General features: G+C 31.0%; 1 protein-coding gene across 1 annotated transcript in view; it reads left to right on the top strand.

Moving 5' to 3' along the window:
- The window catches only part of LOC100216354 (uncharacterized), an 80720-nt gene that overhangs the window by 33576 nt on the left and 29305 nt on the right, over nt 1-17839 (top strand). The window contains exon 2 of the mRNA NM_001142369.1: nt 8478-8645. Within this exon, the coding sequence (NP_001135841.1) occupies nt 8478-8645 (168 nt within the window). The remainder of the gene's footprint in view (nt 1-8477; nt 8646-17839) is intronic.

The raw sequence follows: 17839 nt of genomic DNA, 5'->3' as shown, positions 1-17839 counted from the left end.
CTGTCTAAGTAATCAAATGTATCCATGTTACCTATTTCTTAGTTTTGTTTTTATCGCTTCTGATGACCGGTGTCGATACAGTAGATTGCAGCTTTGGTTGGTTCAATGGAGTTGGTTGATCACGCTTAGTATGTGGTCTTGGGTTATGCTGAGATTCGTGTTTCAATTTATTACAAGGAGTATTATTTTCTCGTTGCTGATTTCCATTAGCTACAGCATTAATGTCATCATCAAGTACTTCACGTCTGTTTGCTGATTCCATGTGTTATAGATCGATTCGGTTGTAGGTAAATTTGGTTTGATCGGGTAATCGATAGATTCGATATATCTATCGATTTTCTTTTTCAATATGTTGTATAGGTTGGAGTCGTATGTGTAATGTTTTGTGTCTAAATTTGATTTGTATCTCGTATTACTATAATGGCAGTTAATAGACATAGCAGTATCTTTATTACAATCACTCATTTTATGCGGTTCAGAGCATTTTAAACACAACATATCGTTAGTGCGTTTCTTGGCATTATGCCCAAATCTACCACACTTGAAGCATGGGTAAATGTTTACTGAATCGTAGGTTTTATAGTGTTGGTAACCAACGAAGATTTTATTGCTATTTTCTCTGATGTGTTTGTAGATCTCAGCTGGAACTTCCATTAGAACCGTACTCAAGTTGTTATGCTTGTTTTTGTACATATGCAGAACTTGACCTTTTTTTTCCAAAGTTACTGAAATTCCTTTCATTAATGTCGTTTTCGATTTTCTTGATTTCCGTACTTATGCGATTGTCAATACCCACTATCTTGATTTTCGGATTATTGAGTTCATTCTTTATGTTGTTACATTGTTTCTGCCAATTCTGCACTGTTATCTTTCAGACAGCTTATGATGACTTCGTTATTTGTAGTCACGTAGATGTTTTCGTTTGAATATTTTTTTCAGTTGTGATACATTTGATAACCGACTTCATCACATCAATATTGCTATTGTCGTTTTTTTTTTGACAGATATTTTCGGAACTTTATTGAGAGTTGGTTTTGGGTACTTTATAACATCAGAGTACGTACGGGACTTAATGTCAGTTCCATTACTATTGTTTTGCAGCGTTTCTCTTAGAAGGTCGTTTTTTCAGTTAATTCGAACACTAACTGGATATATACCGAAATTTGTAAATATTACAAGGTTGCTTTCAGGTACAGCTAAGGGACCCTGCGTAGATAATCCTCTATTATATTAAAATGTGTCTAGTAGTCTCCGGCTATAAGTTTACTTCATCCCCAAAACTAAGCCTCCTTAGGGGTCGGGGTAAACAGGAAGTTGACTAGAAGTAGACCGGAAGTCGACCGTAAGTGAACCGAAAGTCGACTGGAAGTAGACAAGAAGTAAACCGAAAGTGAACTCGAAGTAATAGCAAAAAGTACAAAATGACCCAGAAGTAACCAAAAATAACCGGCAATGAACCGGAAATATACCGAAAATAAACAGGAAGTGACTAGAATGATGTATATTTGCTGAAGTACTCCTAAGGGGTAAATCGGAATTTAATCAATGAATAATTAATACAAATTTTAAAAAGTTTGAAAAGTATTATTTATAAACTGTAAAAAATGATGAAGCCTTACATATACATAAATATATACATATTTTAGTGTTGAAATATCAAAATATTTAAAATTGTATACAATATTAAAAATCACATCAATAAGAATCATTTTCAAAAATGTACATTAAAATAAATATTTAACGCAGTATACAGTTAAACACACTTCAACGTTAACGTGACAGTTGAATTTTAATAATTAGTATGGGCTATATGGAAAAACAAATAAATTATCTATTGATCTATTATCGATGAGCTGTTATACAATACTATACTTTATTTATTTGATAAATATACAATGTCATCGTTATCCACATCCATTAGTATGACTTTTTCAATATAATGAATACAATTATTAGGTGCTTCATTAGCTAAACTTATTATTATATTATTTATATTATTTTTCGATTGATTTTTAGCTGTTACTTTTTCTTCGTGTCGGCTTCTAAAAGAGTTAATTCATGATTGCTGTATATAATACCACAACTTCATCAATATTAATTCTATCAAAATATAATTTAAATTCAGCAAATATTATTGCGTGAGTAACCTTTTTTATCATTGACATTTCAGAATTTGTTTAAAATAAATTTAATTTCTATAATCATTTGATATTGGAGAAAATGATAAAGTTAATGTATTATACATTCTAATCAAATGTTCTCGCATTTTACTAATATCAAACTAAACATTGCACGGGCAGATATGAAATACAATAGCGACTGCAAATGCTGTAGCAAAATACCGCAATCATAATAATTAGTATGATACTGTACTTGTTCAAAAGATATGTATTAATTATCTTAATTTAAAAACAGCCTATTAATACAAATTTTATGATCATTATCAAGACATTTTTTGTTAATACTATCAACAATTTATATATATTTCATTGTCTTTGTACCACAAACAAATCTAGTGTCTGTTTGTACTTGAACCAGAAAAAAAGTATTCAAATATATTCCTTACGTTCTTGAATTCAAGTATATGGTTATTATAAAATTGACTTCTACACTATATTAAAATTTTATATTTAACCAATTTTTTAAAAACCCTTCAAAACTCCTAAAAAAAATTATCAAAAGAAAATATCAAATGTATCAAATTTTAATTTGTGTTGGTAAGGTTTTTTGCCTCATTAGAATGTTTCCTGAGTTAAACTATGATTACCAACAAAAATATTGGTGAAAAAGCTGCTTATTTTGATGATACGTGAGTGTATAATCCACAAATGCTAAAATCACGTTTTTCTTCTTCAGTCTGAAATGTGTAAGGACCGTTAAGTTAGCCGCAAGAAGTGTTAGGACCGTGAAGTTGGTCGCAAAGCTATATACAGATGAAAATTGCCTTTTCAAGAAAATATAATAATATAGTACGATATTTAGCCGAGTTTTAACAGTAACTTGCCAAGGTAGCCGATGACAAGGTTCAGGTTGTTTTTAGTGTCTTGGTATAAAAATCATTCAAGTACGGTGTCTAGGTGTACAGGGTGGCGATGACGACTTCTAGGTGGTGCACTCTATGGTTTTTGGTACCCCCCTACCCCAGCCTACGAATTTTGGATATATATATATATATATATATATATATATATATATATAAAAATACGTATAGATGTATTTTTAATAGCACTTCTCAAAAATATTAATTATATAAATCGCACCCCCCTAGTTTATAAATAAAAAATAGGAAAAGATCGCGCATCTTATAACCTCGATATCTCTTCCGATACCTACAATTCGTTACTTCTTATAGTCTAAAAAAACTGCACCATGCGTGAATCTAATTGCACCATAGCTAAAAATCCATAAAATGCAATATTAATTGCAAAAAGTTAATAAAACCCAATTTAAATAAAATAAAAACCCTAGAATATATACGCCCCGCATGCGCGTCGTATATATTCTAGGGTTTTTATTTTGGGAGCATTGTTACTGTTAGATTAATCCTAGTTGGATGGTTGGTGAGGAGAACTCGTAATTAAACTAGGCACTAATATTCTGTTATAACTCTCTATTTATTTTCCTCTGATGTATAACTCGGGCGACGGAGCTGTTGCTTCGAGAGCGGTCGGCAGGAGAGAGAGAGTACTTTGCAGAGCACGCGTGAATACCTAGCGCTGCCCGCATGGTGGCGCTAGATTAGCCCTGTAGTCTACTATAGACGGCAAGCGGCGCAAAGACTCGACAACAGTTACCAATGCTGTCTTGAAAGTGATCGAGAGAGAAAGAAATGGAGAAACAATAAACACAAAATTAGTTAGTGAAGTTATTAATTGTTATGTAGAACAAGGCCTAAATGAAGAAGATCCAGGTGCTAATAACACGCTCAAAGTGTCCAAGTACTGTTGGAATTAAGGAACTTATCATACAAGATATTATTTTCTCCAAAGGTTATATGATCTGGATTTAAATATTACACTGCAAGAAATTTCAAAAAACAAGACTATAATAGAGGTTACAATAATTTACGTAGCTGTTAAAGATCATTGAGATACATAGGAACAATGGAGATATTTATATATACCAGATTATAACGAATAAGTAAAAATGTAATAATGACGACTGCAAAGAGCTTTTAATATTTATTTATGAATTTTTATTCTAAATACATTATTTTTCATGGCTACAAGATCGAACTTTTAATAAATATTTTAACATCAAATTCAATTCATTATAATACATAGTCTATTGGTTTCTCTTTTAAAGACATTGTAATCACTTCCCCTCAAAACATTGACACTACACATTCTCCTAAAATTAATTTTAAAATAAGCTACTATAGTAGCATTTATAAGCTTGTTGACGAGGAGCTTAAGCTCACTACTAAGCTGTTTTTCGTTACAAATCTGCAGTTCCTCGATGCTCTCCACACTGATGCTGTCGATTATGAATTTGAGGATACGTGGATGTAGCAGCAGGTAGCAGCAGCTTTACCGTACTGTAATACAAGAGATATATGCATTTCTAAAACAAGAGATATTTATGTTAAAATTTACTACCCACCACGTATAATGAATCCTTGAGACTGTTCCTAATATCCTAGAATCTAGAACATCAGTTTTTAGCTACTTTTTTGCATCGGGAGCACGTTTTTGAATCCACTATTTCAAGTTTATCAAAATCATAAGCTTTACTTACAATTTGGGCCATACTTTTTGTATGCTTTATATCTTTTGAAAGCAGAGTTTAAGCTTGATGTTCAGCAAATGAAAAATTCAGCAATCCTTGAGACTGTTCCTAATATCCTTAGGTGGGATAAGCCCCAGCCACACCTTGGCAATCGTCTCCTTGTTAACCAGTGGTTGTCTCATGATACATATAATAAATGTCCAGTTTCCAAAAGTGCAGAACTATAAGGGAATGATCAGAGCACAGTTCCAAGTATATGCTTCCTGTTGCCTCAGATGTTGTATGGCTCATTGATGCATAACAATAGTTTTATCTTGATGTGTTTTAGCCTGCTATAATGACTGCAAGACCATGCGTACGACTGTTGCTCTCTGATTCACGTAAAAATGAAAATATAATATTTAATTAATTTAACGTTTATAATACGGCAAAGTGTACAATTATAAACGAATAAAATGTATTAACTATAGAAAGTTTTAAAAATAACGTTGTTAATATAATTACCATTGTATGTGCATCCATTGTTAACTTTAATTTTTATTTAGTAAGTTAACTTCTTATACAATTTTTAATCATCTGCGGGACTACGGGATTCGCTTTAGCTCCCAAAATAAAAACCCTAGAACAGTGTAGCCAAAAGGGACATAATAGAAGGAGGGAAAAATAAAAATTTAAAATCGATGAAAAATAAATATCGCCGAAAAAATATTTAAAATATTGGATAATTACTTACTAGGGATTATAAGAAAATTTACTGTAACAAAATAATTTTTTTGCATTAATTAACATTGTTATACGTAAAACTTTGATTATTTATAACAATGTTAATTAATGCAAAAAAATATTTTTCATCGATTTTAAATTTTTATTTTTTCCTCCTTCTATTCTGTCCCTTTTGGCTACACTGCCCTAGAATATCTGCGCCGCGTATGCGCCAAGACGCCGTGCAGTTCGGCGATAGATAAATTGGGTTTTATTAACTTTTCGCAATTAATATTGCATTTTATGGATTTTTAGCTATGGTGCAATTAGATTCACGCATGGTGCTCTTTTTTAGACTATAAGAAGTAACGAATTGTAGATATCTGAAGATATATCGAGGTTATAAGATGCGCGATCTTTACCTATTTTTTATTTATAAACTACGGGGGTGCTATTTATATAATTAATATTTTTGAGAAGTGCTATTAAAAATACATCTATACGTATTTATATATATATATATATATATATATATATATATATATCCAAAATTCGTAGGCTGGGGTAGGGGGGGTGTTTTTGGTGTCTAGGTAAATAAATCATACGAGGGCGGTAATAAAGCTGTGGTCGAAAGGTGCTAAGGATGCTTATATTCTATTTTTACGACGTTGAATAGAAAATACTCAGAAAAATTTACTAAGAAGGATTGAAATCTCTAAAAAAAATTAACTTATAAAAAAGTAAAAGGTTAGGCGAGTTTGATATATTTCGCAACGAAATTAAAGATAGAAAAGAACTGAGACCGATTAAACAAAGTTAAGTTTATTATATTTAATCGTATGAAGCAAGGAACAACTCTCAAGATAATTACTACGTAACTTGCCATGCCCGTTTCATTTTGTTTATTAGTGAACACCTAAAATTTTCTTTTTATATATTAGAACTTCATACAAACACCATAAGTACAATGAAACGGGCATGGCAAGTTACGTAGTAATTATCTTGAGAGTTGTTCCTTACTTCATTACGATCTCAGTTCTTTTCTATCTATAATTTCGCTGCGAAATATATCAAACTCGCCTAACCTTTTACTTTTTTAAAAGTTAATTTTTTTAGATATACTATAACAAGAGTTCAGAGTATTTTTGTTTTAAATTTAGAATTTGAAATTTATTTTTTTGAATGTCATAGTTTTTTATATTTCCAGTTTTTAAATTTTACCTTCCATTGCAAATTAATGCATAATTTTCGTTTTTTAAATCTTTAATATTTAAATTTTTCACTCCCCACCCCCTGTTAGGAATTGACATTAGGAAAAAAGATCTTAACAAAACTTGAATTTTTTTACTATTGTAATATATATTAACTGAGCGACTTTAGGAGTGAGGTGAATCGCGCTAGTATTTTTATGAAAACTAGTAACTAAAATACAGTAACTTATGAACTTCAATTATTAATAACAAACTATTACCCTATCTTTTTTGCTTTTAATAAAGTGAAAGTTCAAAACAACAAATCAACCTAGTACATTTTATGTCTACCAATAGCAAAAAAGTTTTGTAGTGTTTGTTTAAAGTCACTAGAAGTAACGATGATTTTTTTCTCCGAAAAAATAGTTATTAATACACCAACCTTGTAAAAATGTATTTATAGGTTTGAAAGCATGTTGAGATACCATCGATATTTCATCCCATGTTATAATGCTAACATTTTTTAAAAACATTTTATATTTTCAAATAGGACAAATATTACATGTTGTTTGTTCGTTAAGGGGACACAACACTTTTAAATCCTAAAAAAAGAATTATGAGTAAAAATGACAAAATTAAAGTAAATCATTTGAAACTTTTTTGAGTGACATTTACTATAAATTTAGTATAAAAGTGTCCGCTCAACTACCACACTAAAGCAATAATCACTCTATGTCCGCAAAAGTCACGTTGTATGTTTCGACATTTCCGAAACGTTATTGCACTAGTCCGCATAAGTCCGCAAAAGTCTGCATAAGTACCATTTAATATATAAATGTATCTGCAGAAGACCCATTGTATGAAATTATATGAATACATATATATTTATATATACATGTTTAAATAAGATCTCATAACCCGTGAAATTACGCACCCCAAGCTGATGTAAATTTTTGTTAACATTTATTTTGATTTATTTTAAATAATTTAACACATTGTTTGATTTTAGACAATAATCGGTCAGCGATAGATAAATTAGCATCCTGCATCGATATAATTTTATTCCAGTTTCCTGTTTATGCAATGTTTATTAATTTTTATATAATTTAGAAATACTGTTAATTTGTTGTTTTTAACTTTCACTTTATTAAGAGCAATAAAGATAGGGTAATGGTTTGTTATTGATAATCTAAATTCATAAGTTACTGTATTTTAGTTACTAGTTTTCATAAAAATATTATCTACGCAGGGTGCCTTGGCTGTACCTAAAAGCAGCCGTGTAATACCCACATATTCCGGTACATGTCCCTTATCAAAGAAATTGCACAGCAATCTTTGTCTTACATAATCACAATCTAAGATATCAATATTGAAATCTCCTATTACTGAATGATTTTTAATCTTCCACTTTTTTATCAAATATTTATTCAAATCTTATATAAACTCAGTCTTAGGTGTGCCATATGACTATTAAATAGATAAGATTTGAATATTATTATTGTTATCTAATTTAATTCTTGCCTTAATAGAAATTTTACGGCTAACCGTTGGTGACAAATTGAAAATGTTCACCGACGGTTGGCCATAAGTCCGCGAAATTTCCATGTTTTGAACTAAGCTTTTATTTATTGATTTCTGTGAAGAGTAAATAATTGAAATCTGTGCTAAACAAATTATATTTTTCAGTAAAATTATCATCTTAAAAAATCTCTTGAAATTTGCAAGCATGACGCGCCTTTTATGTGCATATGTCTGTTAACTAACAAATCATAATAGAAAATAATAGAAATTTTATTTTTAACAATAAGTTCTGAGTATCTTATGCTTATAAAAATCTCTATACTGATTTATGTTTAGGTGTTGATAGTCTGCGGTGCTATGAATGTAACAGTCATATAGATAGTCGATGTTCTGAAACAAATCCACCAGATGCCTTAAAAAAAGACTGTTCAGAACACGTAGAAGGCGCAAAATACACCATGTGCAGAAAAATTACTCAAGTTATTGAATTTAGCGTGAATGGTTGTAAGTATATCACAATTAACCTAACAAAATCTATATTAAGGTGATATCTTAGCCTGAACTTGCAGTTGGATAAGTGAGTGCAATGCAAAAACGTGTCTCAAAAGCAAAATAAAATAATGTTTATTCACGACTAAACTATAATAGCCACTTTATTCTCTGAAAATCGGGACAAAAGTAGCATTTTTGTTGGAGTGGTGGAATAAATAATAAACACTGAGGTTAATAATAATAATGTATATTGAAAAAGTAGTTAGGCTTGAGAGCCCAGTAGTCGGCACGTCCGATCACATCGGAGTCTTACAGGCAAGGGAAGAAAGAGAACAGAGTATACAGTGTAGTCGGCGCTTAGAGTATAGTCGCGAGGCATGCGCGGTACACTTGCTCTCTCGTGAGCTCGTCTGACTGCACGAAAACGTCGTCGACCAATAGATGGCGCGACGTGTACCGTTTTGGTACTTATAATCAAGATTATAATACTTACTATATTACAACACGCCTCCTTAAGTTTATAATCTTGATGAGATATATAATACATTTCCATGGTATGTTGCCAAGTTCAGGCCAAGTTCAATGTATTTGACCAAGTTCAAGCCAAGTTCAATGCTTGTCTATTTTTTATAAATTTTGTCTTATCGAGACTTTTTGTTAACATATCAGCTAAGTTCGAATTTGAATCTATTTTTACAATGTCAATTATTCCATTTTCATAATTTTCATTTATATAATGATACTGCACTTCGATGTGCTTTGAATTATTTGTGAAGTTACCATTTTTTGCAATCGCAATTGCACCTGAGTTATCCTCATATATATTAATCGGGTTTTCGAAATTTACATCAAAAGATTCACATAATAGATTCCTAACAAACAAAACTTCAGTCACTGCTTCTGGCATAGCAGTGTATTCTGCAAAAGTAGAACATTTTGTTACAGTACTTTGTTTATGCGTTTTCCAAAAAATTAAATTTCCAAACAATCTAATTACAAAGCCTGTTGTAGATTTTCTATCTACATTATCACCTGCATAATCAGAATCTACCATACAGTCTAATATTTCGGTATTAGCATTGTCGCAGTAAGTTAGTTTGAGATCTTTTGTTTTGTACAAATACTTAAGAATTCGCATCGCATATTTATAATGTGTTTGGTTATAACAGTTTTGGTAACGACTTAGGTAATTTATACTATAAGATATATCTGGCCTTGTGCCTGTACTTATATATAATAGTTCGCCAATTAAATTTCTGTATTTTATATTTTCATCAATTTCACTAGCTTGTTCTAGTTTTAGGTTGGACTCCATTGGAGTATTATACAGTTTGGCATTTTCTAAATTATATTTTATAGCTAAAGATTCAATATACTTAGTCTGACTTAATGTCATTTTACTTCTATCATTACTGTAATCTATATCTATACCAATGTATTGGCTAATTTTGCCCATATCTTTCATTGCAAACCTTTGCATTAGACTAGCTTTAACTTTGTTTATTTTATTTTTGTCTTTGCAACAAATTAAGAGATCATCTACAAAGACTAGTATATACATATATTGGATCTTTACTTGTATTATTTACGTATAGACAGTAATCGTAATTACTTCTCATGAAATTCAATTTTTCAATATATTCGTTGAAACAATTATACCAGGCTCTAGGACTTTCTCGCAATCCGTATAATGCCTTTTGCAACTTGCAAACTTTATTGTCACCAGTCTCATAACCTTTCGGTTCATTTATATATACTTCGGTTGTTACATTACCATTTAAGAAAGCTGTCTCTACATCCATTTGTTCTATGAATAAATTATTTTTACAGCTGTAAGACAATAAAATTTTCAATGTTTGCATTTTGCCTACTGGTGAATAAACATTTTCAATGTATTCTCTTTGTTGAAATCCTCTTACAACTAATCTCGCTTTATAAACATTGTTATTTTTCTTTTTATAGACCCATTTTACATCAATTACCCTTTTGTCTTTTGGCCTTTCAACAATTTGCCAAGTATTATTTTTGTTTAGACTATTTATCTCTGAGTCCATTGCAATTTTCCATTGTTTATATTCATTTGAGTTTAACGCCTCCTCAAATGTATTCGGTATATTTGCATCAATGTAATTTACATAGATAAAATGAGTTACAGGATTTCCATATCTATTTACAGGACTTTTCTTTCTATTTGATTTTCTTTGCACTTTTAAGTTTGAATTTTCATTTTCAGCAATATCAGAGTTTAATTCGTTATCTCTACTTTCCCCGAAGGTCTGAGTAGAGATAAGAGAATTTTTTCTATTTGAATTTACATCATATTTATCAATTTTGGATTCATTTTCTAGTATTTCATTTCCTTTATTTTCAGATTCGCTATTTTCCAAATCTCTATCTTTTTCATCATCAAGTTTTTCTAAACAAATTAATTGAGTTTTTTCTTCAACTACTTGAACATGTCTAGCATGAATTATTCTACCATTTACTAAGACTCTATAACCATTTTCTACATAACCTACTAATACGCCTAATTGTGCTTTATCGTCCCATTTGCTTTTTCGTAAAGTTTCTGGTACTCTTACAAAGACACGACTACCATAAATTTTTAAGTTATCTACATTAGGTTTTTTACCAAAGAATATCTCGAAAGGAGTTTTATTTTCCGCTGTATTTGCAATTGTACGGTTTTTTAAATACGCGACCGTTTTTATGATTTCGGGCCAGTAACGCCTATGAATTTTAGCTTCTCGCATTAAACATCTACCCATATCCATTGCAGATCTATTATATCTCTCCGCTACTCCATTTAATTCATGGACGTAGGGTGGGCATGGCAATAACTCAATTCCTTTTGATTTTACAAAGTCATAAATTTCCTTATTTAAATATTCTTTGCCATTATCACATCGTAATTTTTTAACCTTTTTATTGAATTTATTTTCTACTAAATTAACAAATTCTTTCAAACAACTAGCTGTTTCAGCTTTACTTTTAATACAAAAAATTCTCGTGCATTTACTATAGTCATCAACAAAAGTTAGGAAATATTTGTCTCCACCATAACCAGTTGTGTTATGTGGACCATTCAAATCAGTATGAATCAATTCTAGAATTTCAGTTGTTTTTGATCTGCTATTTTCAAAAGGTACATTCGCCATTTTGCTTTCTATACAATTTGCGCATTTCATTTCGACATTTTCTATTTTTTCTGGCAATCCTTCAACTAATTTATTAGTTACTAGTTTATTTAAATATTGAAAATTTACATGGCCTAATGCCCTATGCCATTTTTCTTTGTCAGTTAGTTTTAGTGAATTTACATACATTTCATTACTTGCTCTTTTTGATACAAAACTTTTCATATAAAACAAATTTTCTTTTTTGTTTGCTACAGCTATCAACTCTCTTGATTTATTAAATATTTTTGCAATATCTTTAGTTGCTAATACTGTATAATTTTCAGTTATTTTTGCTAAACTCATCAAATTTTGTTTAATACCTTTAACGTAATAGACATTTTTTATATCAACATATTTTTGATTATAATAATTTTTAAAATAAGTCTTAATAGTACCTATTTTGGTTGCTTTTAACATTTTACCATCTGGTAATTTTACATCAACAGGATTCTTCAAATCTACACATTTATCAAAGAATTTATCATTTTTTATAATATGATCTGTGCAACCACTATCTAATAACCAATCGATTTCGCTACAATTTTCGCTATAACCTGTTACATGATTTACTTGACTTGTTTTATCATTCTTATACTTTTCCCGAGGATAGGTATAAGAATTGTTCGAGTCGTGGCATACCTGCGTAGTCCATGATTCAGATGAATAGTTGCCCTGTTGCTCGCTTGAAAAGTCACCTCTGGGTTGGCCTTGTCCTCTGCCTCGACCACGACCTCTGTAGTTTCCACCTCTGTTGTAGCCTCTCTGATGACCTCGCTGACCTTGACTGGATTGAGCACCTCGTCCTCGGTTACTCTGCTGTGGTGGTCTCGTGCATGCATTTTTGTAATGTCCAACTTTTCCACAGTTGTAACATTTGCCTTCGAACTTGGCTGTAAAAGTACTTACATTACTCTTTTTATCAGAATCGTTTTTTGCATAATTTTTTTCTTTAATTTTCGATTTGACATAGTCTACTGTCCTTTGATCTTCTGGAATGACATCAATGAAGTCTCCTATGTAGCTGTAGCTTGGTGGTAGTGCTCGTATTAAATACCTCATCTTCTCTGTTTCATCTAGTTTTCCACCAGCCGCCTTGAACTCGTTCACGGATTTTTCGAATTCTGCGAAAAAATCGTCTACTTGATCAAAATTCTTCAACTTTACTTCTTCCAGCTTTCCTCTGCAAATTATTTGTAGTGACGTGGATTGCGTCGAGTACATTTTATCGAATTTTTCCATCATGTCAAATGCTGATTTACATTCACCAATGTATTCTAATTGTTTATCGGATACAGTGCTTATTATTATCGTTCTTGCTTTTAAATCTTTTTTCTGCCATTCATCTTCTTTATCTTTGTATGCAGCAGTTATTTTACTAGTTGCAGGTTCGTTACACTCTTTATATTCTAATAAAATCATCAATCTTATTTTCCAACTGGAGTAATTTGCACCATCAAACACGGGTATCATAATATCTTCAACTTTAGCTTGTTTTGTCATTTTTAATTCTTCTTCTTTGACTTTATATTCTCTTCTTTATATTCTCGTACACTTGATTTTTCAATACAACAATTTTCTTGATTTCTTTTAAAAATATTTTTCTAATGTTATTTCTTATTTTCTTTGTTAATTCAATATCTGTAGCATCTAATTCATTTTCTTGTTTTACTCTATGTTTAAGCCACGAGAACATGTGCTTAACCTCAAAATTGCCACGTGCTCTGTACTAGCACGTTACCACGTTTTTCACTTGCCGACTTTAATCTATTGACATCGCACTTGAATCTTTATTAATTTTCAAAATTCTTCTTATTGTTTAATACCTGACAACTTAATCTTTGTCACTGAGCATATATATTTGACTTGAACCTTTTCTTGACTGGTTAATCTTCATTTGAACTTTTTCTTTTTTTCGACGGCCGTTTCGACACAAAATTTAAATTTCAATGCTCCACAAGCATATAATCTTTCTGAGAAACTTTCTCCTTTAATTTCACTGCTCAATTTTTCACTGTGCGATTCATTTTGTTAACAATAACCGTTAACTTCTTTTCCACATGGCTTTCTTCTTACCTCACTTTTTACCCCCCTCAATTTTGCATTTCCCCGAAGGTTAATGCAAAATTGAAAAAGTAAAGTTTCCAATGCTCTGCTACCATGTTGGAGTGGTGGAATAAATAATAAACACTGAGGTTAATAATAATAATGTATATTGAAAAAGTAGTTAGGCTTGAGAGCCCAGTAGTCGGCACGTCCGATCACATCGGAGTCTTACAGACAAGGGAAGAAAGAGAACAGAGTATACAGTGTAGTCGGCGCTTAGAGTATAGTCGCGAGGCATGCGCGGTACACTTGCTCTCTCGTGAGCTCGTCTGACTGCACGAAAACGTCGTCGACCAATAGATGGCGCGACGTGTACCGTTTTGGTACTTATAATCAAGATTATAATACTTACTATATTACAACAATTTTATTTCCGCAAATTTACTTTATTTCCGCACATTCACTTTATTCCTACAAAATCTTAATATGTTTTAAAATTTTAAAGTGTTGAAAAGTTAAAAAATTATAAAAAAATTGTAAAGTTATTTAAAAATTAAAAATGTTGAATATTTTGTATGTTTAAATGTATATATTCATTATAATACCGGTGTCTAAGTAGATCCCACTTTTTAAGAAATAATCTTAGGAATAATCGCGGGAATAAACTACGACTTAAGTCTCTTATTGCATAATCCCCTATTATATTGAACAGAAATCCATTTTGGCTTTCTCCGTTTCTCCATTTCTCCGATTCTCCAGTTCTTCGGTTCTCCAGTTCTCCGATTCTGCAAGTTCATAATTTTTTTATGAATTAGAGTGACCACTTTATTATATTGAATCTCATTTGAATCATTAATTAATTAACAACCTTGTGCAATAGCATCGACTTAAGGGTATCATTTCGGACCCGTCTTACCGATCGCCAAAACAAACAGCGTTAAATACACTTCAAATAAGAAATATAAATGATAACCTGCGCAGACTTCGAAACGTTTCTGTTTCTGATACTGAATTTTAACGTTTAAAATATCTATGACTATGATTTACCGATCTTATTGCATACATATTTTAAGTATGTACGTAAGTTTAACCTGCGCAGTCTTCCGAACGTTTAGTCTGCTTCTGATACTGCAATAATTCAAGTAAATAACTATAAAAGTATATTTCAGACAATTTTATTAATTAAAATAATAGGATTCACCGATGTTACCGCTTCTACAGGTCTGAGCAGAATGAGTACTGAAACCAATTTTTTACATACGCTCTTTGTAAATATTTTCGCCCATGCGCAGAAGTTATTGGTAAACAACAGGAAAGTATTTATATAAACTCAACATGCGCAGCATTCTAAACGTTTAGTCTGCTTCTAATACTACAATAATTTGAGTAAATAACTACAAAAGTGTGCAGCGCATTTATTTATTAAATTGCTGCTGCCGTTTTATGAACATTTCTATTATGGTTTTCAGTACATGTATTTTTCTTAAAATGATGCAAACTGTTTGACAAAATTCACTTTTAAGTGTTCCCGCGCAATAATTTAATAAAACGTGCAGCCGTTGTATGAAATTTTTTGTTATAATGTTTAGCTCATGCATTTGTCAATATAATATAGTAAATATCAATATAATATAATTTGATAATATAGGATGATTTCTACTTAAATACTTTAACTCACAAAAAAACATTCACAAAATGTTTTATTTATAAACTAAAAAATTGCGGGTACAGGCCTTGATCTCAACTTTCTTTTAATTGCACAAAAATAGTAATTCACTGTATATAAGTCAGCGCTGATAGTAAAAACTTTCAAGTGAACATCTATATAAAATAATGCAAACTAATTATAGTATAAAAATCTAGTGTCCATTAGGAAACTTGCATGAGTCCGCAAATAAATTTTTTAAGTATTTAACTTGAATCAGTATCAATGAAAATATTAATTTTGCAAAAGATATTATATAAGTATCTCCATTACAATTTATTATGTATGATTGAGCTTTTATAAAAATAAAAGTAACGTTTGAATGAATGTCACGTGATTATGACGTAACGAAATCTGCAAGGAACTAAGTAAGTTTCATCAGGTATTGTGACGGTCACTCAATTCATTAGGACAATAGAATACCACAGTTTGACGTTTCCATCCACTATAGAGTGTACCTAATTTTAAATTATTGTCGATTTTGAGGTTGTTGTGCTATAAAACATCGGATGAGGCTGTTGTGGGAGATGTTTATCTATTCGCTTCGCTCGTGCGAAAAATCTCGAGCAAGGTAGAAAACCATCTCCCACAACAGTGTCATAATATACTATTACATTTTTGATGAGTGTAATTCCAATTGGAAAATCATGCATTTTCTATGTATTGAAAGTTGAGTGTTTATAGAAGTCTAAGATTTAACAATGAATAAAGGGTTTGTGCAAGGTACATCTCAGAACTTGCCAAAAGTTGATTTGGTTATGTTAATCACATGCAAATCCGGTGCAGTTATAACTGTCTTTTTGCACTAGGGCACAAAACAATGTTAATACTAATTTTGATTAGACTGTTTTTTTTTCGGACATTTTCGCAGTTGTTCATATTATCGTTACATTACACAATTTCCTTTAAATAAAACTATTTCTTTTGGTTCCCTTCAAATGATAGGGTATTTGTTTTGGTTTGTTCAAATATTCAGGTGTCGTCAGCGGACCGTCATAATACGACGTTACGAACACACCGCTTTTTTCAGATTCAGTGACGTCATCATCACGTGACATTGTTTCAAATAATTGTCTGATTTTACAATGATTTAAATATTGTTTTACTAAGTTAATACGCGATATCACGAAAATCGGTCAATTACATATGCGTTTTCAACCTTAACCTACCATTTAAAATCATAACTACGAAAATGCGTGTTCCCTATTATCTGTAATTAAAAATTACTAACACAAATACTACAAAATGTATTTATGAAATATATATATGTGTGTGTATATGTATATATATATATATATATATATATATATATATATATATATATATATATACACACATACGATCGTCATCGAAATACAACTGAGCAGGCGTCAGCGAGCGAGGCATCTACTGTTCGTGTACAATTATTTGTGTGTATTCTCGTAAGCTAGCGCCGCATCTGAGCACTCAATTCGCTGTGCACTTAATATTGACGGGATTAAGATTTATATTTAGTTTTATAATCTGACAATAATGTTGTACAAAAAAAATTTCAAAGCGTTTTGATTGTTTATTGAGGTAATAGAACTAAAAGTACTTTCTACGCTTGGTGGTAGACAACCATTGCAACTCACCTTTGAAAAGCGTCTGATTAAAAAAAAATAACGTTATTTGACGTGTCACTAAATGGAACAAAAAAATTGTCATTTCATGACCTTTTGTCCCCCGATTATATGAAAATTACATATTTGTGCAGTATCTAAAATTCTAAAATATTTAAAAATTGATAAAAATAAAAGGCCTTATAGGTCCTAATATCCGGATAATAGCACGAAAAATGTGGGCTAATGCCCAACAGATTAATGATTTTTAATAATTTTATTAAACAACAAATAATTCAATAACAACATTTTCCAGACATTAGTCCCCATTTTCCGTGCTATTATCCGGATGATAGCACCTGTTTTTTTTCTACCAATTTTCAAATATCTAGGACTTTTAGATATTGCACAAATATGTAATTTTCATATAATCAAATTATTCAGAAAATGACGTCATAAAATAACGTTATTTTTTGTTCCTATTTGTCACACGTCCAATGACGTTATTTAATGACGTCATTTATTTCAACAGGATCGTCCATACTAACACGGTAGATGCCAGCGTTGACAAATCTTTGTGTTTTTGTGCTCACGTTAAGTCACTGTATACTAATACGTAACAGTTAATGATAGGAAACAAAAAAATTTGCACAATATGTTTACACAGTCTGATGTTATTGCTCAAAGATACACAATTGC

The sequence above is a fragment of the Nasonia vitripennis genome (genome assembly GCF_009193385.2).
Source record: "Nasonia vitripennis strain AsymCx chromosome 4 unlocalized genomic scaffold, Nvit_psr_1.1 chr4_random0009, whole genome shotgun sequence".
Classification (NCBI taxonomy): domain Eukaryota; kingdom Metazoa; phylum Arthropoda; class Insecta; order Hymenoptera; family Pteromalidae; genus Nasonia; species Nasonia vitripennis.
The sequence above is the reverse complement of the archived record's forward strand: the minus strand, read 5'-3'. Positions and strand labels throughout refer to the sequence as shown.